Source organism: Microtus pennsylvanicus, chromosome 11, assembly GCF_037038515.1.
Source record: "Microtus pennsylvanicus isolate mMicPen1 chromosome 11, mMicPen1.hap1, whole genome shotgun sequence".
Lineage (NCBI taxonomy): Eukaryota > Metazoa > Chordata > Mammalia > Rodentia > Cricetidae > Microtus > Microtus pennsylvanicus.
This window is the reverse complement of record NC_134589.1, coordinates 70852396-70875957: the sequence shown is the minus strand read 5'-3', so window position 1 is coordinate 70875957 and position 23562 is coordinate 70852396. Positions and strand designations below refer to the sequence as shown.

Here is a 23562-nt window from a genome sequence, read left to right as displayed (position 1 = left end):
CCCGCTAGGCTACATGAAACCCTGTCTCTAAATAAGCGATAAACTTTAAAATAGTTCCACTCCCGTATTTGCCACAGCAATGAGAAGTGTGGCCACCACTGGGTCGCACACATTCTGTCAGCAGAGTATTACCAACATCAGGGGAAAAGACCACCCTGGGATGTCAATTCCTGCACCCTTCCCAGGTTGGATCTCTCAGGCTACTGGCATGTTCTCAACCATGATGGTGGTCAGTTATGTCCCTGTGTGTCCTGGGCTATGCTCTGATGCCTTAGACACATCCTTGTCCATGGTAACAGGCAGTCCCTGCCCCGGGCTGTGTTCTCGCAGCCACTGACTCTTTGTTACCACTAACAGCAGAAAGGTGGGGGTCTGAGCTTGTCCTGGGCGGTGCTTTCTCAGGACATTGGTACATCCTTCTCCATGGCAATGGAAAGCTAATGTCTGTGTGTGCCCTGAACCTGGGTCTGTTAGCCTTTGGCACCTTCTTGTCTGTGGTAACGGAAACCAGTGTCTGTCTGTGTCCTGGGCTGTGATCTGGTGCCAGTGGCCTCTTCTTATCCATGGGAATAGAAATGGGGCTCCCTGCTTGCCCTGGGCTGTGATCTATCATCCATGGTTACTTTGTCGTCTGTGGTGACAGGTAGGCGATGTCCCGTGTATGCTCTGGGCATCAGCCACTGGCACATTCCAGTCAGTGGTGAGGGCAGACTGTGTTGTGCATTTGTCTAAGCCTAGGGCCCCATGTCCCTGAAGGTTAAGGGGAGACATGCTCCACATAGAGATGCCTGTTTTTGCTTCAGGTCTTTCGCTGATCTGTAAACAAAGCCCTCTTGAAATAAGAACCCTAATGTGGGAGCCGGAGTATTCATCTGACTTCCTTAGAGGACCAAGCAGTGTGCCAGCCTCTCTGGTGAAGATTAGCACCTTGTAAGCAGGTGTGAGCCTGTCGGGACAAAGCAACACAATAACGTGTCCCTTCTCTGGCGAGAGCAGAGGGAAGTGGGACCAGACTGTCTCCCGAGAACAGGAGGAGAGGCTCTGGGCTAGCACTTACAGGGAGTGCTGGGAGTGAGAAGCTGTGGGTGTCGCCGAGGTGACGTCATGGGACCGCTGGATGGACAGCTCTCATCCCCTCAGGGAAGATGTCACAGGCCCACGGGACACAGTGGGTATAAGTGGATGGATTGGACTCACCATCTCTAGAAACATAGGAAGGCTTTTTTATTGGTTTTTAAATGTATGTGTACTCATATATATGTGTGTGCACATGTGTATGGGGGTCAGGGGTCAATCTCTGTTGTGTTGCTTAGGAACTATCCACCTTATTTTTTTTTGAGACAGAATCATTGACTGAACTGAGAGCTCACAAATTCACTCAGGCAGCTGCTCAGAGAGTCCCAGGGATTTGCCTGTCTCCACCTCCCCAGCTCTGGGATTGGAAACCACCATCGACGCTCTTTTGTGTTTGTGTGTGGGTGTGGGTGTGTGCGCGCGCGCGTGCGTGCTGCAGGGATTCTTCCTGTACAGACACTCTGATTACAAGATGCACAGCACGATTTACAAAGCCACCTGGGCTACAGCAACATGGATCAATAGAGATTAAGAGGGCCAGAGGAGGAGAGATGCTGACATTCCTGTCTATTGCCCAGTCATTGCCCGGGAAGGTCCTTGTTAGTGTGCAGGTCCAGGAGCTCTCTCATCTCGTCCCGTAGCGATGAGCGTGCAGTTCCTGGCTAATTTTCCATTCATATCTACCGGAGCTGGGGTGGCGGGTGGGGAATAACAACGCTGTTAATCCCCTGCTGGGCATAACTCTTTGGAACCTGTTTAATATGGAGGTGCAGCAGATGGGTTTTGCCTCTGCAGCCCCTAACTTTGTAGACGTGGTGCTGGGTGCAGCCTTACTTCTGCTTTGTACATCCATTGACCCCTCCCTTGGAACACTGGCATCTATGGCTCCCTTAACAATTATTCCTGAACTTGGGTAGTGAGAGTTTGACCAGTGCAGATCAAACTCAGAGGATCCAGGAGTGAGTGAGCCATCTTTCATTTTCTAGTTAAAGTCATAAGGGACAAGTGATACATCTTCCTGCTGCCGCTTTCTGGCAATCCTTAGGATGCTACCATTGTCCTCCTAGAATGCATCTCTATCTAGTGCTGAGCACACCCTTGCCATCTACACACCACCAGCAGCAGCAGCCTGAGCAAGAAGAGAGACCCTGCCCCATTGTGTGAGGCAATCTAACCTTCACAGCCTGAGCGTGTGGTACCCAGCATCCCTTGGGACCAAAGAGGACACAGGGAGAGGGTGGTGGCAATGCATTAGCTCTGAAAGCTTTCTTTTTTTGTTGTTGTTTTTTCGAGACAAGGTTTCTCTGTAGCTTTGGAGGCTGTCCTGGAACTAGCTCTTGTAGACCAGGCTGGCCTCGAACTCACAGAGATCCGCCTGCCTCTGTCTCCCGAGTACTGGGATTAAAGGTGTGCGCCACCACCGCCCGGCTCTGAAAGCTTTCTAAGCAGATGGATCCAGCCAGTTTGGGGGCGACTACCTTAAACTCTCATGGAGCACTGCCCTGGAGCCAAGGGCGGGGGACACACAAAGGAGGGGTGCTAGGGCTCTCAGGTCTACATGTCTTAGCCGGGAGACGGCACTGAAACTGGAACACACGTGGAGGGGAGCTGGTGCGCTCATGCCCGGTAGTCAGGCACAGCCTCTGTTCAAGGCTGGGACAATTGTATCACAACATCCTGATCTCATTCTGTGTCCATTGCAGGTAGGAGCCACTAAACACTGTGTCAGCACTTCCTGGTGACCCAGTCCCACCCGTGTCCCTGAAAGAAGGGCCCGCTGGCCACCAGGGCCTGCTTGCTTATAATGCTGCTTCCTCTGGATTTGGGAACAAGTTCACAGTCACAGTCTCTCTGAGATTGGGTGTGGAGTGTGGGGGTGCCCAGTGGGGTCCACAGGCCAGCATTGTGTTACCTTTCCTGGGGAACACAAACAGAGGTCTGCTCAAGCTGGAAAGGGTGCTGATGACAGACCAAAGTCCCAGCCCCACCCAAGTCTAGCTTGGCTAATGGTTATACAGGAGCATGGGTGAGAGGGTCCTTCCACCACAAAAGTGTGTATCACCACAAAAGTCCCACGCTATCACTAACGATGACTTCAGGGGGCTGTATCATGGAGTCCAGCCTTTTTTAGTCTTCTCCTTTCTGTGAATTCTATCTCCCCAGGACCTCACACACCCGGGAGGCTGGAGGGAATGGTGGGTGGAATTCCAGGGTGAGTGTTTGGTGATCCTACCCCTTCTTATAGGAAATAGTAATAGTTATACCTATGATTGCTAGTAAGACTATTAATAATTGGCTATTAATATTAGCATTAATTATTTCTGTAGCCATCACTGTGTTGGTCTGCTTATCTGGTTGCCATGACTATGGAGCCAAAGTTGCTTCTGCTTCTTGATGGCTATCATATGGTCACAGCCATTTTATGCAGCAAGGAAAAAGCTGTACAATATCAGGGTGAGAGGAGAGAAGGGATGGCCTTCTGTCCAGGTGAGGACCCTCTGTCCAAGATCACTGCTTCAGCTATATTTGTTGCTGGTGTGTGTGTGTGTGTGTGTGTGTGTGTGTGTGTGTGTACGTACGTACATGTGATCCACCTTGTTTGAGGCAGTTTTTCACTGGTCTGGAGCTCACCAAGTAGGCTGGGCTGGTTGGCCAGCCAGTCCCAGGGATTCATCTGTCCTCATCTCCCCAACACTGTGATTACAAGTGTGCAATTTCATGCCTGGTGTTTTCTCATGTGTTCATGAGATTGGATTCAGGTGCTTGTGGGACAAGTACTTTATGACTGAAGTGTCTTCCTGGGGCCCTGGACACTTGAAGAGCGTTTTCAGCTCTTTTGTAGAATTGTAGAATTAGGCATGGGCGCCACTCTGTACCCTGGGTGTCTGTGTGAGTGGTGGTGGTAGGGCTGTGGCAGCCAAGGGCACTGGTACAACCTTTCATATCCGGGGACTTGCCTTTGTCTTCTAGTGTCCTCTGTGAGGGGCAAGATCCCATGCCACACCTAATCCAAAGGGCAGCCTCCCTGGACCTTCAACATTGTCCAGTGATGTGGGGTGTACTGGAGGTTGCCATATTCCGGATGCAATCCTGCCGGTCATCGCCAAGACCATATTCAGGGTCTCCAACTAGGCCCTGATGACCCAAAGAGAGTTTCTGAGCCATGTGGGGTGCTGTCCTTTCTCTAGGACAAAGAAACATCCCAGTGTCACCAGTGGGGACTCTCTAATTCTTGGAGATCCTGCTTCCTTGCGTTTTTCTCAGATCACCACATGCCAGACGAGGACACACAATGGACAGCCTCTAAAGGCCCACAGAGCAGCCTGGCTCCAGCCCAGACAGCCTGGCCCGGACAACCCCATCTCTCCCATAAATAAACCAGACGCGTTCTTCCGTCAGATGGCGTGGCCTGGTTTTTGTTTTGGGAAATGTGGACAAGAAGAGGCAGCAGACAGCCTTGGGTCCTGGCAGGGTTGCCCAGCCCGGGAGTGGCAGCTGGGCAGGCGGGCAGAGGACGGTCGGCGGTCAGCCTGCCCCGGATACTATGGAGGGCCCTTGGAGACCAGAGCAGGAAGGGTGGATCAGAAGGGATGGAACCAAAGATGGGCAGGTCACCAGGCTCTTGTGTATGTGTGTGTAATGTGTGTGACCACACACACACACACACACGGGGAGAGAGAGAGAGAGGCCAAGAGAGGGATTCAAGGCTCAGAGACCCAGGCAAGTGACAGTCTATAGCGGCAAGTGGAAGTCAAGGTCCTTTGAGAACATCCCCAGACTTGGGTACCCTAGCACGCTGAATACAGAAGATGCATCCCATCTGAATCTCAGCAATACCTTGGGAAGAGGAATGACTGATCCCACACTCCACAGTGGAATGGCAGACTTTCTCCCATATGTATTTCCTCTGTGTGGTCTGTGTGTCCGCTTTCTCCTCTGAGGGACAACATCCCTCAGACAGCATGTTTTCTCTTCCCTGCTGTGGACACAGACCAGGCATCCTGGGCCCACCTCCCTCTGGGCCCACTGGGACCTGTACCACTCACTCCTCCACATGAAGGGAATTCTAGGTTGGAGGTGGGGCTGTAAGCTCCCTACCCATCAGCCAGCCTTTGTCCACCAACAGGCCCTTGGTGTGCACATGTCCTTTCCGACCACTAGACCTTGCTGGAGGAGCCTACACGGGAAGCAGTAGGAACTGGCCTCCTGCCTCTCTTTCCAGCACGGAACACTTTCTCTCATTCTGCCATTTAGAGACAAGACCCCATGTAGACAGGATGAGCTGCGTCTCTGAAGGTATAAGCTATTGATGGCTTCCGGTAGCTGTGTGGACTCTGCCTTGGGATCACTCAGAAAATGCTGAAGCGTTTGAACAAGTAGGGCTTCTCTTAGGAGCTCTGGACACCTCTGGGACGAAGCCATGTTCCTCACAGTGGAGGAAGCATGGGTTCTGGAACAGGGTTCTGGTGCATACTCATAGAAAGTGGAGCTGGGATGGCCCTGGCTCCTGCTCACTACCCCTTGGCCACATGGCATCTAGGCCTTTATCTACTGTTCTGTGTTCTATAGATGAGAATGCTATATTCTGGAGGGATCGCCTGTGACCATCTCTGGGAATGCTCAGATCTTACTAGAGTTCTCGCTCTCTTGTATGTTTGATATTTGATGCACAGGGAAGTGCCTTGACCTTTACGTGTCTAGGACCCCTTCTTGCTGCCTAAGCTTAGCTTTGTGCTGGTGCTACCTCCAGCAACCAGTGTGGTTTCTCTGTGTGTGTGTGGATTCTATGTGCTGTGTGTGGATTCTGTGTGTTTGTGACTTCTGTATAGTGTGCATGGCTTCTGTGTGGTGTGTATGGATTCTGTGTGCGTATTCTGCATGTTGTATGGGAATATGTGTGGTGTGTATAGATTCTGTGTATGTGTGTGGCTTCTGGGTGGTATGCGTATAGTTTGTGTGATGTATGTGACATCTATGTGTATCGTGTGACTTCTGTGTGGTGTGTGTATAGTCTGTGTGTTGTATGTGGATTCTGTGTGGTGTGAATTCTGTACAAAGTGACTGTGTGTGCTGAATCTTGCCTCTTCTCCAAGTCCCTGTCCCCACCACCCTGACTTTAGATTGTGACCTCACTTGGAAGGAGGATCTTTAAAGAGCTGATTAATATGTGAGACCACTAATCTATGAGACCAGTGTCCCAATAAGGAGAGACTGGACCCAGATACACACAAGGGAAGATCACGCTGTGTACAGGCTGGGTAGAGAGGACTCAGAAAGACTCAACACGCTACTCTCATGCATGGCCTTAGACTTTGGCTTTTGGAACTTGGAGGCTGTTTGCTCTGCTCTTTGTGGCTTCCTCCTGGGCATTTAATAGAACCACTGCGTGTGAGGTGAGCCTGCTGCAAATGCCATCAGGGTGGTGCTAGGCTTTCCAGGTCCTGTGGTCCTGGATCGCATCCTCGAAGGCTTTATCTGCTAATGCTGAGTCTACTGGAGGAGGGGCTGTCCCACATGATGTGGATAATGATGTCTCTGGGTGTCAGTGACCGGTGATGCTTTGGCCATATTTCCTGACTGTCTATATGTTGGCATGGGGCACTTAGTCGTCTGTAAAGCTTCCCCAACCCTCTAGATAATGTACATGGAGGGAATATGTTGGCACACCTAGACAAGAAGGAGCTCATGCCAGCCCACCAGACTGTGCAGTCTAGGGGCTTGTGCAGGCCTCCAGGAAGGCTGGTGATGGCTACACAGGGATTTTGGATTGAATCAGCATGAGCTGCCCCAGCTAGGTGCCAGCCGAGAGTAGGGCCTGTGGAATACAGCATTCAGATGCTGTCCTGTGCATGTTTCTGCACCCTGCATGACAAGGCCGCGGTCTGCTGTAGCCCAGCTGGTAAGATGTGGTAGTTCAGAAAAAAATTTGCGCTTGTTGAGAGGGTGGCAAATGTTCCTGCAGAAAGATTCATTTTTCTTCTTTAGTGGCGGCTGCTCCGTTATTTATGTGAATGCTAATTTGTGACTGGGGACATTCCCCGACGTGGTCCTCATGCTGATGGAGACCTGGGAAATGTCAGCAAGAACATCTGGCAGGGACAAGTGTCAGATCCTGTGATGGATGGGCATGCCTGTCGTGGTCCCAGCATCTGAGCCTGACCTGCTGATCCCTCTGTCCCGGCTGGGGCTGGCAACCTGGCTGTACTCCCTGGAGGTGTCTATCCCAGGCTCTGAGGCTGTGTGGGGATGAAGGGCCTGGCTGCGAGGACCTGACTGTGGGACAGTATAGATTCTCATAGACAAGCCAGGTCCCATGGGACCTACTTTAGTGTTGCTTGATTTAATGGAGAGAGGGGAGGCTAGTCAGTCCCCACCCTGCTCCCTGGAAGTCACCCTTGTCGATGTCTTGATCATCCCATCTTCTGTCCTTTCCCATCTCCACTCCCTACTTCCTTTAAAACATTTCATCTGTTTGATATTTATACTTTTTAAATATTTGTTTGTTGATATTTATACTGTTTGATATATATATACATATATATATTATATCATAAAAATTTCAAAAACAGAACACAGGACTTTGGGAGGTGGCTCAGTGGGGGAAGTACTTGTTACACAAAACCCACATCAAGCTGGTGTGCTGGCTCACACATGTAATCTCAAAGCTTCTACAGTGAGGTCGGAGATAGCAGGCCCCCCCAGAAGCTCATGAGCACACACATCGGCCAACAATAAGAGAATCAACAAGGTGGGAGGCAAGGGCTGAGAGTGCAGCCATGACACGTGTGTACTCATATTCACATGCACCAATATGCGTGCATGTGTAAGGCATAGCACGCGTAAGCATGTGTGTGCGCACATGCATACACACAGAGATATTTACAAAATAGAGTACAATAACACCAAGGAGCTGACATCAAGCCTTAATGCCCCCCTTTCATCCCGTGTTTCCTAGTAGGTGTCACCTGTAATGTTAATGTTAACGAGAACTAGTTAGTTTGTTAGGGTGCTCTTCCAAGCACCCCACAGGTAGCATCTATTCCCACTTTCTCTTCACTGTGTAAATTGACCCTCTTTTCACTCCAGTTCCATGGAGGCTTAGAGAGGCTGCATGGTCAGCCAGGGACGAGGCCAGTACATAGAGTGAGCTGGAGGCCACACAGTCAGCCAGGGACGAGGCCGGTACATAGAGTGAGCTGGAGGCCATTCTGTCCATTGTTCATCTACACGGATATTACATGTGGATGTGAGTGAAATTTTACCCTCCACAGATGGGAGCTGCCCTCTCAGACACATTTGTTCCTGGCGTAGCCTCCGGAAAGACCTTTGACTTAGCATATATTTATAAATTTAGTAAAACTCTTTTGCAACTCATAAGGTCCTTGGCTTTAAAACAATTTCATTATATATTTATCATAATAGAGGTTTTGTTTTCTATCATGTGACCCATGTATTCTGATTTATTAATTAATTAATTTATCTAGTCTGTCTTCTATATTTACTATGTAGCCTGGCTTCAGTGATTTGGAAGGTTTGTATTTGTTTACTAGTGTGACTTAAATAGAATTTACTTATTTATTCTTGTTTTCTTTTGAGATGTAGACGCATGTAGCCCAGGCTGGTCCTTGAGTTCTCTATGTAGTTGAGGATGACCTTAGACTCTTGAGCCTTCTGCCTCTGTCTCCGTAGTGCTGGGATTACAGGCCTATATCACCATGCCCATCTTGTTTTTTCCTTCTTTTAAATAGACATATATTTACTTACATTAGTAACTTTCTGGTAGTTGTTAACCCACCCATGGAAGACTGAAGCATCAAGATATTTCTCTACACTTTGTTTTTGTGGAATTTTTACTTTTTGGTGGTGGGCACATCTCGTTCCCTTTGACTTATTAAATTAGCCAAGTATGAACTGTTTTTATATTACATAGCTTTACTTCCCAGACTTACGGTCTGTAGTCCCAGTTATCCCAGTGAAACAGATATAGAGATCAGTTCCTGTCTCCCAAACCTATGATTTTCCCCTTCAGCGAGAATTGATATTGAGGGTCTAGAGAGATGGCTTTGTCCTGCTCTTCTAGAGGACCAGAATTTGGTTCCCAGTACCCATATCAGGCAGCTCACAGCCATCTTTAACTACAGCTTCAGAGGATCCAGTGCCCTCTTCTGGCTTCTTGGACACCTGTCATCATGTGCGCACGTGCACACACACACACACACACACACACACACACACACACACACACACACACACACAGAGGCTTAAACAGACTCGGGCTCTCTTTTTCACACACACATGCACATGTGCGCACGCGCGCGCGCGCACACACACACAGAGGAAATCATGTCTCAGCTTCTTAAAATATAAGTGAGGAGCAATAGTGAGGGTTGAAAGTGGAGCCCTTAAGAAAACCTTGCAGCAGCAAAGAGAAACAGATGTGTCCCACAGCCCAAGGCTCTGAATTGCACAAGGTCCCACGCTTAGTTGGGAGAGGTAGGATACCCACCTGAAACCCTAAGTTTCCAAACTGGAAACAACCCAAATGTCCACTATGCAGTGGACAGATACATAAAATGGAGCAGATACATATGGTGGAAAAAAGAGTGAATCACTGATTGTTCTACAGCATGAATCAACCTTGAAAACATCATACACAGTGAGTGAATCTAGCCTCAGACTCGTGCTGCACAGCTTTGTGTATAGGAAATATCCAAAGTGGGAATATTCATAGAGACAGAAAGTAGATTAATGGTTTCCAAGGCAACAAAAGACTGATCAGGAGAAGGAGAATGGGGTGAATGTGATGGGATGACCCCAACACACGTGGGCTTCCTTTGGGATGAGGGCGATCTGCTGACACTGGTAACACACTCAATATATTGTTAAATGCATGAGTTGTGTGGTTTGTGAATTATAGTGCCATAAAGCTGTCTTGTTTTAAACAGTATAGAAACTTACAGTGAAAGTTATTCCCTTTACACTTACGTGCTAAGCTTTCTCTTTGAGACAAAGGGAGGCCCATTTAGTGTGGATGAAAAATTAACAGCTCTCCGATATTTTCTGTGCATGTGTGTGTGTGTGCTTGTGTGTACATGTGCATACTGGTGCCTGTGCCTGTGTGTGTGTGCATGTGCATACTGGTGCCTAGGCTTGTGTGTGTGTGTGCATAGTGGTGCCTAGGTCTGTGTGTGTGTACGTGTGGGCTCACATGTGTATGTGTGTGTGCACACATGCACAGAGAGGGCAGAGGAAGACATTGGGTGTCCTGCTTCATCACTTTTTGCCCTTACTCTTTTGAGACAGGGTCTCTCACTGCCCCAGAGCTAGGCTGGTAGCCACCAAACCCCCTTTCTTCCTTCCTTCCTTCCTTCCTTCCTTCCTTCCTTCCTTCCTTCCTTCCTTCCTTCCTTCCTTCCTTCCTTCCTTCCTTCTTTCCTTCCTCCATCCATGGACACAGGGATGCACACAGCCACTCCTAGCTTTTTATGTGAGTTCTAGGGATTTGAACTCAGGTCCATACATTGGCATAGCAACACTTTTACCTACCAAGCCACCTCCCTCCCCAGTCATTCCCGTCTTTTTTTATAGCAAGTGAAGATCATGATTCAGACTCGAAGTCTTAGCAGATAAAGGTATTTGGCTGGAATTTAATAAAGTTGGGTAAGGCACACACCTTGATGGCATTGAATGTCCTCCATTTTGATGTCCTCGATGCCCATCTACACTGGTTCTCCTCTGGGTGGGAGAAGCAGGGATGTCTCTTTAGCTTGCCTCTTCCATGCAGAGAAATTTGAATTAGTGGCTTAATGTCTTCGAGCCCGAGAGGCCTCCGTGGATGTGGCGTTATGCCTGCCTGTGGGATTTTAGTGGAGTTTGAATTTCTGTCACCATGTCTGGCTCACAGGGGTCCTTCCAATGATACCAAGTGCCCAGCGAACGGAGAGCAGTGCCACTGGTGTTGAGGTACAAAAGAAGGTCAAGTGTAGGGGTGGACAGATGTGTGGGAACCTTCTCAGGGGCAGAGGGGTGGCTGCTGTGGTTCCGTTGGGAGGCCTCATGCACTACGGGATGAACTTGGTCTTTATCTTGTAGGCAGCGAGGACAGTTGTTTCTGGTTTTCAGTTTGCTGGTTTCCTGCTCCCCCCTCCCGCCCCCAGAGCTGTGCTTGACCTGTCAGGCTTACAGAGGGATAAGAGGCACCGAGGTCAGAGGTCAATGGCCTGACCCCTCACTTTGCAGAAGAGGAAAGGGTAGACCCATTAAAGGTGTTTGAAGCCAGTCACTTGGCTCTATGTCCGGTTCTCCCTGCCTGCCACTCCCTCCACCTGGCCCTTCAAAGTGTAGCCCAGCGTACATCCAATCGAGCAGTAGATGAAGCGCTGGGGGCATTTGACTTTTGCAGCATCTTCATCTGAGCCCCAGGAACTGACTGGGCAAGTTTAGGTCAAGAGAAAAGTCCCAAAAGATGTGAAGTTAGGTCCAGAGGGGGAACGAGGCCCCACAGGCCAAGTCTTCAGGGCTCTGTGGAGCTCAGATAGTCTGTCCAGGTCACTCCATCCCAGTTAAGTGTGGGAGGCTCAGGTCCAGCCATAGCTCCTCACTTCCTGGGAAGAGAGAGACATGAACAGGAATTGCTCTATGGGAAGAAGGAGAGTAGCTGACACTCGACAAGGACCATACCCGTCTACCCCACATGATCAGAGTGGGCTAGTGAAGTGGCTCAGCCAGTAACAGTCAAGCCTTTTAACCCCTTGAACTCACTCCACAAAGTTGCCCTTTGACTTTGTACGGGTGTATAGTGGCACACACACACACACACACACACACACACACTCCCCAAACAAAGCACAGCAACAAACAAAAACAACAAATACATATTTTGAAATGCTAAGAGAGCTGGGGAAACATAGGCCCCAGTACAAGGATGCTCTACAAATAGACCTCTCCAGAAGGGGCTGCTCCAGAAGGCACAAAGCGGGAGCTGATAGAGGTGGGGGGGGGAGGAGATAAGTTTCTTCTCAGTGGATTGCGCTTGCCCACCCCTCCCACACTTCCACACAGTGCTGGCCCACGCTGGTCCACCCCTTCTACACACAGCTCTCACCGTTTTAGAAAATGGGAGATCAATATGCAAAACCACTGCCCAAGATGCAGAGCTAGACAGCATCCTCGCTCGTCTCGAGGGAGTGGCTCCAATCAGATGCAGGCTGCTGTGATTTGAACAGGAAGCATTTTTCAGAAGCTCACATGTTCAACACTTGGTCCTCAGCCAGTGGTGCTATTTTGGAAGGTTCTGGATACTTTAAGTGAGGATTCCCTGGGAGTACTCCTTTGGAGGCTATACCTGGTCCTTGGTGCCTTCCTTACTCTTGACTTCCTGTCCCCTGTGGGTTGAGGAAGCTCCTCTGATTCACACTCCTGCAACCATGTTGTCCCTAAGCGCATGGGGACAAACAGAGTGCACTGACCCTTCTAGACCCATGGTCTTTTCTCTAGCTAAGGTGCTTTCTCGGGTGTTTTGGTCACAGCTATTGCACAGCTCTGTGGTCAGGGAAGTCCGGCTCCTTTCCCATAAGGTTCCAAGGCTTGTTCAGCTCTGACTTCAGCCTTTGAGAGGGCCAGCGGTGTCACGGCTGAGCAGGCTTTGTCAAGAGGTAACCCGGGAGTCGCAGGTCTGATCTATGTACTGTTCCCTCTCAGGTCAGCAGGAAACTGGGCTTGTCCCTGAAGGGAGCTTGGGTGGTGATGGCTGGATGGTCCACCTGGACCTCCTGGGAGCTAACAGTTCTATGGACAGCAACCTTGCAGAAGCATTCATGTCGGAGGATTCTAGTGGCAAGCCCAAAGTGTGTGTGTGTGTGTGTGTGTGTGTGTGTGTGTGTGTTTTAGAACAAGGAGAGTTTGGGAATGGCAGGGAGCTGATGTTGACATACTGCCATGTCTTTCATCCAAGTTAGGTTCCCTCTAGGTTTGGATCAGCCTTTCTTTACCATTCTTCTTATCCCCCTTCCCCCGTTTCTGTGGGAGAGTGTGTGAGAGGCAGGTGTAGTGTACCAGTGTGCATAGCTGTGTGCATGCAGGTGAAGGTTAGAGCAGGACCTTCAATGTCTTCATTTGTCCCTCTCTACATCATTTCTCTGAGACAGGGTTTTGCCTACCTGGGTCAGCAAATGAGCTCTCAGGACCCATCTGTGCCCTCCTCCTCCTTAATCTTGGAATTGCAGGCACATACGATTGATACTGGCTTTTTTGGTGTAATGTGGGGGTTCGAACTCAGAACTTCATGCTTGCAGAGTGAACACTCTTACCTACTCAGCAATATCCCAGTCCCTGTTCTCTCCTGATTGTCACCAGCACAACTCGGATAAACAAATGACAGTTCTTGAGCTGGAGGTTGCAGAATTGATGAGTTTAAGCCACAGACCTGGTTGGAATTATGCATGCACAGGAAGTCCTGCAGCTTCTGGCTCCCATGTGAGGAGGCGCTGAGGGCAAGCAGCCAGCTTTACCAATGAGAGTAAGATGCCCACTTGCATTTCGTACGATACCCCAGCTTTGAACACATCAGAGTGCTAAATGCCTTAAAAATTAAAAGTAGCAGAGGGTAGCTTTGGACGGTAATACAAGTTTAACTTTTAATTTCCATTTCCAGTGGCTGTTTCACCATCAGCCAAATAGCAAAGGAGCTGAACATAGAGGAAGAAGAGGTTAATTCTCACTGTATAATTTGCTGAGATTTGAACACTGGCAACTTGACTTGGTGTCCAAAGTATGGCTGGGCTCTGGGCCTTTGCAGAGACACCGAGGCACGGGACTGAGTCCTCTATGGGAGCTTCCTTCTGTCCCACAGTAGAAAGCCTGTTTGGTTTTGACAAACAATCACAGCCTTGAGGAATGAGAGTTGGGGCCAGAATACCAGGCCTTCTGCAAGACACCAGACTGGACAGGTGTGGGGTAGGTTACAGGCCACCAGCAGACTCCCGACAGGGTGTTCTCCAGGCTGGACAGGCATGGGGTACGGACACAGACCACCAGCAGACTCTCGACAGAGTACTCTCCAGACTGGTGTGTTTGAGAGATCTTTTTAATATTTATTGAGTTAGGAGAGGGAACTGATTTTTATTAATAAAAATTACATGTAAAAACAGATACACTTGCCACTGGCAGCAGGAAATCAAAGTCCTGGAAAAAAACCAGCAAAAATTAGCTCATAGTGTGTGCCTTGTTCCCTTGTCAATTTTCCTCTGCTGGGTTCTAGACAGCCGGTTCTGGGATGCATACTAAACTGTTGATCCTCCAGCATTCTGTTAATGAGCACTGCTTTCTTTGGGGTGAGCCCCTTGTGTGGCATTATTCGGGTCAGTGGTCTTGGGGGAAGATCTGTTGATGACCTCAGGGTGATCAGAGACTAGCCTTAGGCTGGTCACCCGTGAGCTTGGGGATGATCAACCTGGTCATGGCGGCAGCGGCCCTTCAGGTCCAGGGATGGTCAGTGTGTTAGTTGCTTGCCTGGTGGTTGTGACAAAAGACGTGACACAGTCAGTTTATGGACAGACAGGGCTCCCAGTGCAGTCCACCACTGCAGAGGCGCCATGGCAGAAGGAGCTTGAGGCTGCTGGTCACCTCGTGTCCCTAGTCAAGAAGCGGAGGGTGATGGGTTCACTCAGCTCTTGTTCCTCTTTCCTCAGGCCAGGACTCCAGTGTGTGTAAATGGTTGGCACCCACATTTGAGGGGGTTTTCTTGTCTCAATTAGCATAATCTAGGTGATCCCTCACAGGCCAGCCTAAGGATTCATTTCCACAGTGATTCTAAGTCCATACAATTGATAAGATCAATTATCACCATCAATCACTGGTCTCAGGGGAGGGGGGGTGATCTCTCCTTAGAGATTGTCATTGATCTCGGTGGTCATCCATTGATCTTGGGAATGGTAATCTATTGTTGTCAGGTGTGGTCATGCATTGGTGTGGGAATGGCCATGCACTGGTCTTGGAGATGCTTTCCCACTGTATTCCCACATTGGTCTTAGATACAGTCATCCACTGACTTAAGAAACAGTCATTCATTGGCTTTGGAGGTGGGTAGCCATCTTGGGGGTGATCCTGGTGCCTAGATGATGGTCTCCCACTGGCAAGCCCCTGGTTTTGAGGAGCAAGTGTGCATTTCATGGCACCCAACAGAGATGATTTATAGGATGCTGGTTGTCATGGAACACATCAAACAACTCTGAGAATCCTGTCAAGTTGAGGGCTCTGGTCCTGTAAGAAAACCTGAGTAAACTGACTTCACACCTTATACTTAGCTCAGATTTATCTCTGAGTCCCCAGCACCCTTTCTATCTGGGTGAGTGACCTTAGGCCAGATGCCACTGCTCCCTAGGCCTCCAGTTTCTATGCCCTTCATGTAGCTCTGATTCCTAGACTCTGTATCCTTGGAAAGCCTCTTCATCCTCTGAGCCTCAGTCTCCTCACTGGAAAGCAAGCAGAATACATGGATATCTTGACTCGAGGCCCACCAACAATGTGTGCTCTAGTTCTAAGAACGCCCCAGACCTCATGTGCTTCTGTAGCAGTTGTGGTAGAGGAGGGGTGACAGGCTCACCCCACTTACAGCTGAGGGACTGGAGACTCAGAGGATGTTGGCATTCTGTTTGAAGTCACCCCTCCAGAAAAAGGGTGCCAGAAATCCAGTAAATCAGATTCCCAGGTTAGCTTGTCTTCTGTTAACCCACAGGGGTTAATTCCCATGCTCATCCAAAGGCGTCTATTAATAAAGATGGATTTGAGACGTCTGTCTCCTCTAAAACCACATACATGGGAACCATGCATGGAAGTAACTCTTGCTGTTGTAAACATTCTCAGCACACACCAGTGGGTGGGGACGGCCCTTCTCGTCGTTGCCATCACGCAGCTCTCAGAGGACATGTCCTGAGGCTTGGGGGTCAAGTGTTCACTCAGCCTGTAAGCATTTGCTTGGTCCCCACCAGGTCTAATAGTGCCCTGGGAACCAGGGATGAGTCATAAGTGTGGAGGCCTGAAGGGTTCCCACCAAACCCTCATTCCTCATAGTCCATGGTCTTCCTTCCACTTCCGTGGCTTTCTTCCCTGCCATGTACACAGCAGATCCTGGAAGGTCCTCTGCTTTTCCTCTTCTTTGCCTCTCAGAATGGCTCCTCTTTACCAGGCCAACCGTTGGTCCCAGCATGGCTTTCTTGATGCTGCTGATGTAACAAATGAGTCGCAAAGATCAAAATTCATTCTCGTGCAGTTCTGGTGGCTGAAGTCTACAGTCAGTGGAGCCTGCTTGAGCTCCAGGTGTCTGCAGGGCTGAGTTCCCCCTCTTCCAGTTCTGCGTGGTTGCTGATGGTCCTTGTGGCTGCAACATGTTGACCTCTGTCTCCAGAACCACATCCCCATCTCATCTTCTATGTCCTCTCTTCTTCAGCCTCCTACTACGTACAGGAAGGAGTGTGGTTATACGTAGGGCCACACTGATGGTCATTGGAACCTTCCGAAATGCAGAACGTCAGCTGAGTCCCTTCTTCAGAGCCCCCTTCCCACCACATTTGCACCTGTGACTGAGACCTGGATAGATTGGGGTAGGAGCTCTCTTCAGTCAGTTCCAGACCGGGAAGTACTTCTGGCCTTGGCATCTCCCACCTAGCAGAATTAGATCTGTCCTCAGATTGTTCCAGACTTGACTTCCTCATATTCCTGGAGTCTATATGCTTCATCCAGGCCCTGCTACCTGCCTCCTAGGTACACGAAGCTTGCTCTAAGCTCCCCAGATTCATTTACATTCTTCCAGTCCCCCCCTGTCCACAACAGCTGTGAGTCACGTGACGTCTTCCCTGCCCAAAGCCTTCCAGGCTGCTGACTACAATTCCTACAGAGACCTGCTCTGCATTCCATGCTATGAGCTTTACCCCCAGGGTCCCAACCACCCAGTCAGCTTGTTCCGATGACGGTAGCCCTTCTCTGGGCCTTTCTATGTGCCATGTTCCTCACCTACACCCTCTCTAACTTCTGGTTGACAGGAAGGGTTGGGGCAGGTTTTGGTTAGACATCATCCCTGTTTCTTGAGTCTGAATCTGATGCTTCCTGTGTAGCTCGTCTCCCACCAGCCCTTGCCTGTGACTGGAGCTACTCTTTCCAGCAAGCATTGCCCTCTGGCACCTGGGCTCTCCCCAGGTAAAGGCAACAGCATCCTCCACTAGACTCGCGCTGATTGCAAATGTTTAGCAGGCCCTATCAGAGTGCCAACTGCACTCAGTCTTCAAAGCTCCTAGCTAGCAATATATAGTATAGGGCCCACAGGGCACCCTGAGGTCAGGGAAAAGGACGGTGGCCTATACAGCTACTCTGTCCCTCTTGGCCAGGTTGATGATGTGACAGATGCCATTTGGGCTATGGGGGGGGGTGTGAATTGTTTCTCAACATCTGGATGGGTGATGCCAGGGACCGGACAGGGAACCCTAGCCAGTACCAGCTAAGTTCAAGCATCAGAAACACCAGCTCTTCTGATTGTCTGAGAGAACCCAAGGCTCTGTCATTGGTGTGAACAATTCTGCATCTTAAATCTGAACAACCAGTGGAAGCTGTACAAATTCCCCATTGGTCGTAATTGTATGATGTGCAGGAATTACATCCCCAGGCTAGACACAATAGGAGACTTAAGACTTACGGTTGGCAGACCGAAGAAGCATAGTGTGGGAACTGGGGTGGATGAGGGGCAGGTGAGCTGGGTGGCACCAGGGGACTGTGTCAGAGAAAGGCTCTTTGGGAGTCTCTGAGCCTGATGTGAAAGAGAGAATAGGGGTTTATTAGCAGGTGGCCCAGGTGAGAGATGGCAGCAGGAACTCCCACAGTAGTGTATGGCAAGCTTGTGGGGTCAGTGCCTCAGCTATGTTCACAACCCAGTGACCAGTGGGAGTTTCAAACAGGTGCAGGCTGAGAGCCTTGAGTGACGTAGAACACAGCAACCTGAATGCAGACAGAAGGGTCCAGCAGGAAGCCCCATGCAGGCAACACTTGTTATAGAATCTGATCTTAGGGCAAGGGTGGACAGAGGGAGGGGAGAAGGCAGAGAACTGTGGCTGGGCACAGGGGTGTATGTCTGTCTGAGGTGTCCATGCCAGGAAGTGTGCAGCTTAATTTTGTCAAAACTTTGTTTTCCAAGGAAAGTCGCAATTTCCCTTTCTTTAAGAGTTACGTTTTATTTTAAGATGGATTTTTAGTTATGTGTGCGCAAGTGTCTGTGTAAATGCGGTTGTACTTGGAGGCTGGAAGAAGGCATGGGATCTCCTGGGGCTGGAGTTCCTGGATGCTGTGAGAAGTCTGACATGAGTTCTGGAAACAGACGTGGAATCCTCCAAGAGCAGCACGCGTGCTTAGCCACGGGGCTATGTCTGTCGTCCCTGCGATTTTGTTTTCAAAGGTGAAATCTCATCATTTTAGTGGTTGGTTTCACAGTCTGGGGCTTTGAAGGAGACTCAGCAAGGGAAAGCACTCACTGTGCAAAGCATGAGAGTTTGGGTTTAAATCCCAGGATGTACAAATAGCTGAGTGTGATGGTGTGAGCGTCTATAACCCAAGCTCCCTATGGGAAGGTGGGGGAGGGGAGCAGGAGGGTGGGGAGACAGGAAAACCCCCGAAAGTTCACAGGCCAGCTAGCTTGACATACTTGGTGGAAAGAGCACAGAGAGTCCCTGTTTAAACACGTTGGGAAGGCATTGCAGCTTGTCCTCTGACCCCCACATCTGTGCTGTGGCATGCACGCTCAGTTGGCAGAGAGCTTGCCTCGCTCCTGTAAAGACTTGAGTTTGACTCTCCAGAGTCAAAAGGCATAGCAGCATCATCTCGAGTTTCAGCATGCAAGAAATGGAGGCAGGGGTTAGACGTTCAAGGTGAAGCTAAGCTAATTAGTTGGTTTGAGATTCCCCTACCCCTCTCTCTTAAGAAAGCATTGTTTGGGCGAACCAATGTGTCGGTGGGTAGATGCAGTTCTTGACTGATGGTTTTGGCCTGTGTCTTGGAATGACTCTGTTCTGGAGGTGGCTCGTATTTGATGCACCCTTGTGTCCTCAAAGGCCCACATACAGTCTTACAGCTACACTTTCGGATGCTAAGACATTCCAGAGGGAGGGCACTACCCTTAGGGACCCTCCTCGCTGCTCTCCCTCCTCCGTCTGTGACCTGGGAGTCTGAACTTCTCCACTTTGCCTCTGCAGGCTGGTCTGATCCGTATGGAGGAGGAGGAGTTCTTTATTGAGCCCCTGGAGAAGGGTCAGGCGGATCGGGAGGCTGAACAAGGCCGAGTGCACGTGGTGTATCGCAGACCGCCCACTCCCAAATCCCCTCCTCTGGCGGGGCCACAGGTTCTGGACACAGGTAAGGCTGCTGTGGATGGGCAGGTTGGGTGGGGAGCACTGAATGTCTCTTGACTGTTCCTGGTTTCCGGGGAAACATCTGGGGAAACTCAGGTCCACTTCTGCAGGCCTGGTTGGAGGCTGGAGCTGAGTCCCAGCCCCACTGGCTCAGGAAGAAGTCAGCTGCCTGCCTGACTAGATGCATGGCATGCGGAGCGCTGGGGTGTTGAGGCAGAGGAACCATATGGGTAACCAATAGTGACTGTCCCCACTGCTTACAGGTCTAGGGCCCTCACAGAAGACTGTGTAGTGGTCTGTCTTTTGTGAATGCTTAGGGAACAGGAGAGAGTTGTGTCAATGCAGACAGCCTCTTGAGTCCTCCAGGCAGCCCCTGTCTCCTGCTCTTGGACTGCTGTGATCTCTGGGATGGTGCCTGCTTTTCCCCAGAGTTTCCATGCTCACTGGGAAGAGAAGGCCACAAATATTCTTTCTCTACACTCCCCACCCCAGGACACACCTCGAAAAGACTCCAGAATCGCTCCAACAGGCTCAGTGTCTTCCACGCGCACTCATAGGATCTTACATTTTCAACTTAGAATCACAGGGTGCTTTGGGTCCAGGGATATGGGAGAAACTATGGAGTGGCCTGAGTGACTGACTGGCCACCTGGCTGTAGCCTCACAGGTCTCGCCAAGACAGCTTGACCCACCCCAGAGGTCTCTGGATTTGGAGTATCAGATCGTGCGGAGGCCTGAGTCAAGATCTAAAGTGCTCTTGCAGGTCCCAGGGACCCAGGGTGTAGACGAGGCCTCCTTGCCTAGACCTGGACCCCAGGCTGAGTAAAGCCATGGAGGGGGGGGGGACAGCCATGGGCAGGGGACCCAGAATTTTGGATCAGAGACATCTGCAGGTATCTAGTTAGTTGAGGCCCCTGACTGGCGAGCCCCTCCCTGTGCTGTGATTTATTGAAATTGCCCCTCTCCTCTAAGAGAACCCCAGCCCATTTATTTTAGCTCCCGCTGACAATCTGGTTTGACAGATCAATTGGGCACAGCCTAGCAGGGTACCGTTTTAATTTTAAGACACCATGTCAGGGACCTCAGTAAAGGAATTGCTCGTCGGCACAGCAGCATTCCCTGGAGATAATATTTCTAGCTGCCCCTACTTGTCTGGTAATGAATAGCCTTCTACCTGTCAACAGCTGGGTTCTGGGGGCTTCCTGCTCAGCCTTACCCAAACCTTAGCCTTACTCCCGCCCTTGGGCTTTCCTGAGTGAGAGTAACCCTGGAAGGCTGGAGGGAAAATGGACAGAGGAAGTGCCCTGGACCTGGAGGGAGGCCTCCTCCTGGCCTTACTCTCTTGCCAGCCAACTGCCTTTGGACAAAGTTAACTTTTGTTCCTTTATAACAGCTGAGAGGGGTCTGTCTGTCTCTTAGAGAGCTCAGGGCCGGCCACTTCGTCCTTGATATTTCTTCCAGTAAGGCTGGCCTCTAGTGGAAGAGTCTGGGTGGTTGTGGCGTCTTTCTCCCCACCCCTGGGCTCAGGCTGGGTGAGGTGGAGCCTGCTCCGTGGAGCTGGCTGGGTGCTCTCAGCTTTGTCTCCAATCCCAGACAATCCCAGATTCCATATTGGGCTTATCTTCCTGCCCTGGGGCCCTTCCTCCAATGGTCTAGCTGGCTTGGTTTTGTTTTCTGGACTGTGCTTAGCGTTTTGGCGTCTTCTGTTGAGTAGTGCCTTTGCCTCCCGATCCCATACACACATCCCTAATGAGAACTTGGAACTGACAACACAGGGAGAGGAATTTCAGAATCAACCCAGAAACCACTGACCTCAGATAGACGGTGCTGGGTGAGATCAACTGCCCAGGGTAGGACCAGGACATCAGTCATCAATGGAGGAGTCCAAGGCTAAACACAAGGCCACAGTCTTGGAGCAAGTCCAGGCGCTCCAGCCGGGAGCTCAGGCTGTGTGAGAGTCCTGGGCTGTAGCTTCAGACCACAGGCTTATGCTCTGGGGGCTAAATCCCCTTTCTGAGCCTTCCTATTCAGTGTCAACATGATGAGACCTTGCAGCCCCTTGAATGCGTCTGATGGTTCCCAAATGGCCCATGGCTAAAGATGGACTCACTGGCTGGAGGGGGTCCAGACAGTTTATGTCGGAGCTGGGCCAAGGGCCCATGGTGACCTCAGACAGTTCAGCTTTCCATCAGCATGGGCCCTGACATGGCATAGAATGGCAATTGGAACTTATAAAATCTGTGTCCCATGGCTGTGTACAGCAGGCTAGCATATCTTAAGGGGCCCAGGGCAAAGGCTTTGCTTCGGTGTGTGTGTGTGTGTGTGTGTGTGTGTCTGTAGGAGAAGGTATGGGCTGTCCTCAGAGCTTGATCCCTGGGAGGCTAGGCTGAGGAGGCAGAACTCTTAGGAGGTGGGGCTAGCTTGTGGGGCTCTGCCCTCATCAGCGGACTCATGGAGTTGGTTAGGGCTCACAGGAGTGAATTCATTTTTCTAAGTGCAGATTTTTATAAACTGAGCTCACTACACTTGCTTGATCTCCTCCGCGTAGCTCCCCCCTCCACTGTGTTGTGACTCAACCAAGGGGCTGTGCATGAGGACACTAGCACAATGCCAGTGAACATCCCAAGCCAAACAAACCTCAATACCTACCTCACGTGTTTTGTTAGAGTAACAGTAGACACGGGGACCAGGGGTTTTACTGGCCCATTTTACGTTTGGTTGTTATAATCAAATACCCGAGTCAGGGTAACTTTATCAGGAAAGGAGATTTATTTAGCTGACACTTTTGGGGGCGGAGAGTCCAAGGCCAGATGATCCTATTGGTTAGGTCTCTGGAGAGTGCTCAATGGGCAGTGGCCGGATTGCATGCTGAGGTAAGAAGTCACAAGAAGTGACACATGGAAACCAAAGCAAGGGACCTGATAAGAACCTGACTGAGGTCAAGTGCCCGGGCTGGGGTGAGGTTGGGCTGGAAGATAGGGTGGATAGGGACTGGTCACTGGAGAAGATCAAACTGTCCAAAGCTGAATTGTAGGCCTCAGTCCTGGGCTGCAAGCCCAGACTCTCCCAGTGAGAGATCAGACTGTTCTGGCTCCTCCCCAAAGCAACCACAGGATATGGGTTCAAGACATTCCAAAAAGTATCGGGGGGGGGGCAGGGAGTCAAGATGCCAGGAAAGAGGAAACTCAAGTGTCAACAAAAGCGTGACTTCTGGGTTCATCCTCAGACCTTGTCTTTGCTCCCATCTTTCGTGTTTGTCTGGGGTTCTTGAAGAAGGAGCCAGCACTAAAGTGCGTTAGCGGAAGCCCTGGCTGGACCAGAAGACCCGCTCTGTACTCGGAACTGGGTGATCTTGGCACATATCTTGCCCTTAAGCATAAGACAGCTGTGGAACAGTAGCTGGATAGACATGTGTTATGTCATAATTCGGGGACCAAAAGCCAGAGATCACTGTCACTGAGCTGAATTGGAGATGTGAACAGAGCCACACTGCCTCTGAGATGCCAAGAGGGAAGGTGTTCACCGTGTCTTCGGGCTCTGGGCTGCTGGCTTCCCTTGGCTTGAGGTCACATCACTCCGGAGGCTGCCTGCATGTCACTTCTCTTCCTCTGCCTGTGTTCAACATCCCTATGCCTCCATCTTGGAAGGTGGGTTCCATTTAGCTTTCCTCTGGGGCACCTCTCCCTCTCAACATCCTAATCTAATCCTATCTGATAAGCACTGTTCTGTCATGGAAGGTCCCAGTGACAGGTCCCTGAAGTCAGAACTTCGTATTCTGCAGTGACTCCCTTTTAGCTGAGTGCAGAAGGTGAAACCGAGCGGGTGCTGCCATGCATGGCGGTCCCACGGAACACCCTGCACAGGAGCGACTGGATCCAGTCTGAGCCAGCCATCTCCCCAGACGTGGGAAGGCCAGACAGATGAGGCTATGTGCACAGAGCAGCCTCCTCACTGTCGCCATCAAAGGCGGTGTCTCCACTGAACCTGGGATTCTGAGAAGATCCCTGTGTCATAGTCTAGATATTTGGTTACCTCCCTTCTATCCACAGCATCCAACCATTAAGACAAAAGCTGCAAATTCAGAGGTCTTCAATGAAGACAGC

The 23562-nt window shown here is 50.3% G+C and overlaps 1 protein-coding gene across 2 annotated transcripts in view; it reads left to right on the top strand.

The window, feature by feature from the left end:
• The window catches only part of Adamts2 (ADAM metallopeptidase with thrombospondin type 1 motif 2), a 201813-nt gene that overhangs the window by 47146 nt on the left and 131105 nt on the right, over nucleotides 1–23562 (top strand). For both annotated transcript variants that reach the window (XR_012912416.1, XM_075992742.1), the window contains exon 3: nucleotides 19305–19464. Coding sequence is in view for 1 of the 2 variants with exons in the window: in XM_075992742.1 (XP_075848857.1) it covers nucleotides 19305–19464 (160 nt within the window). In the remaining variant the exon portion in view is untranslated. The remainder of the gene's footprint in view (nucleotides 1–19304; nucleotides 19465–23562) is intronic.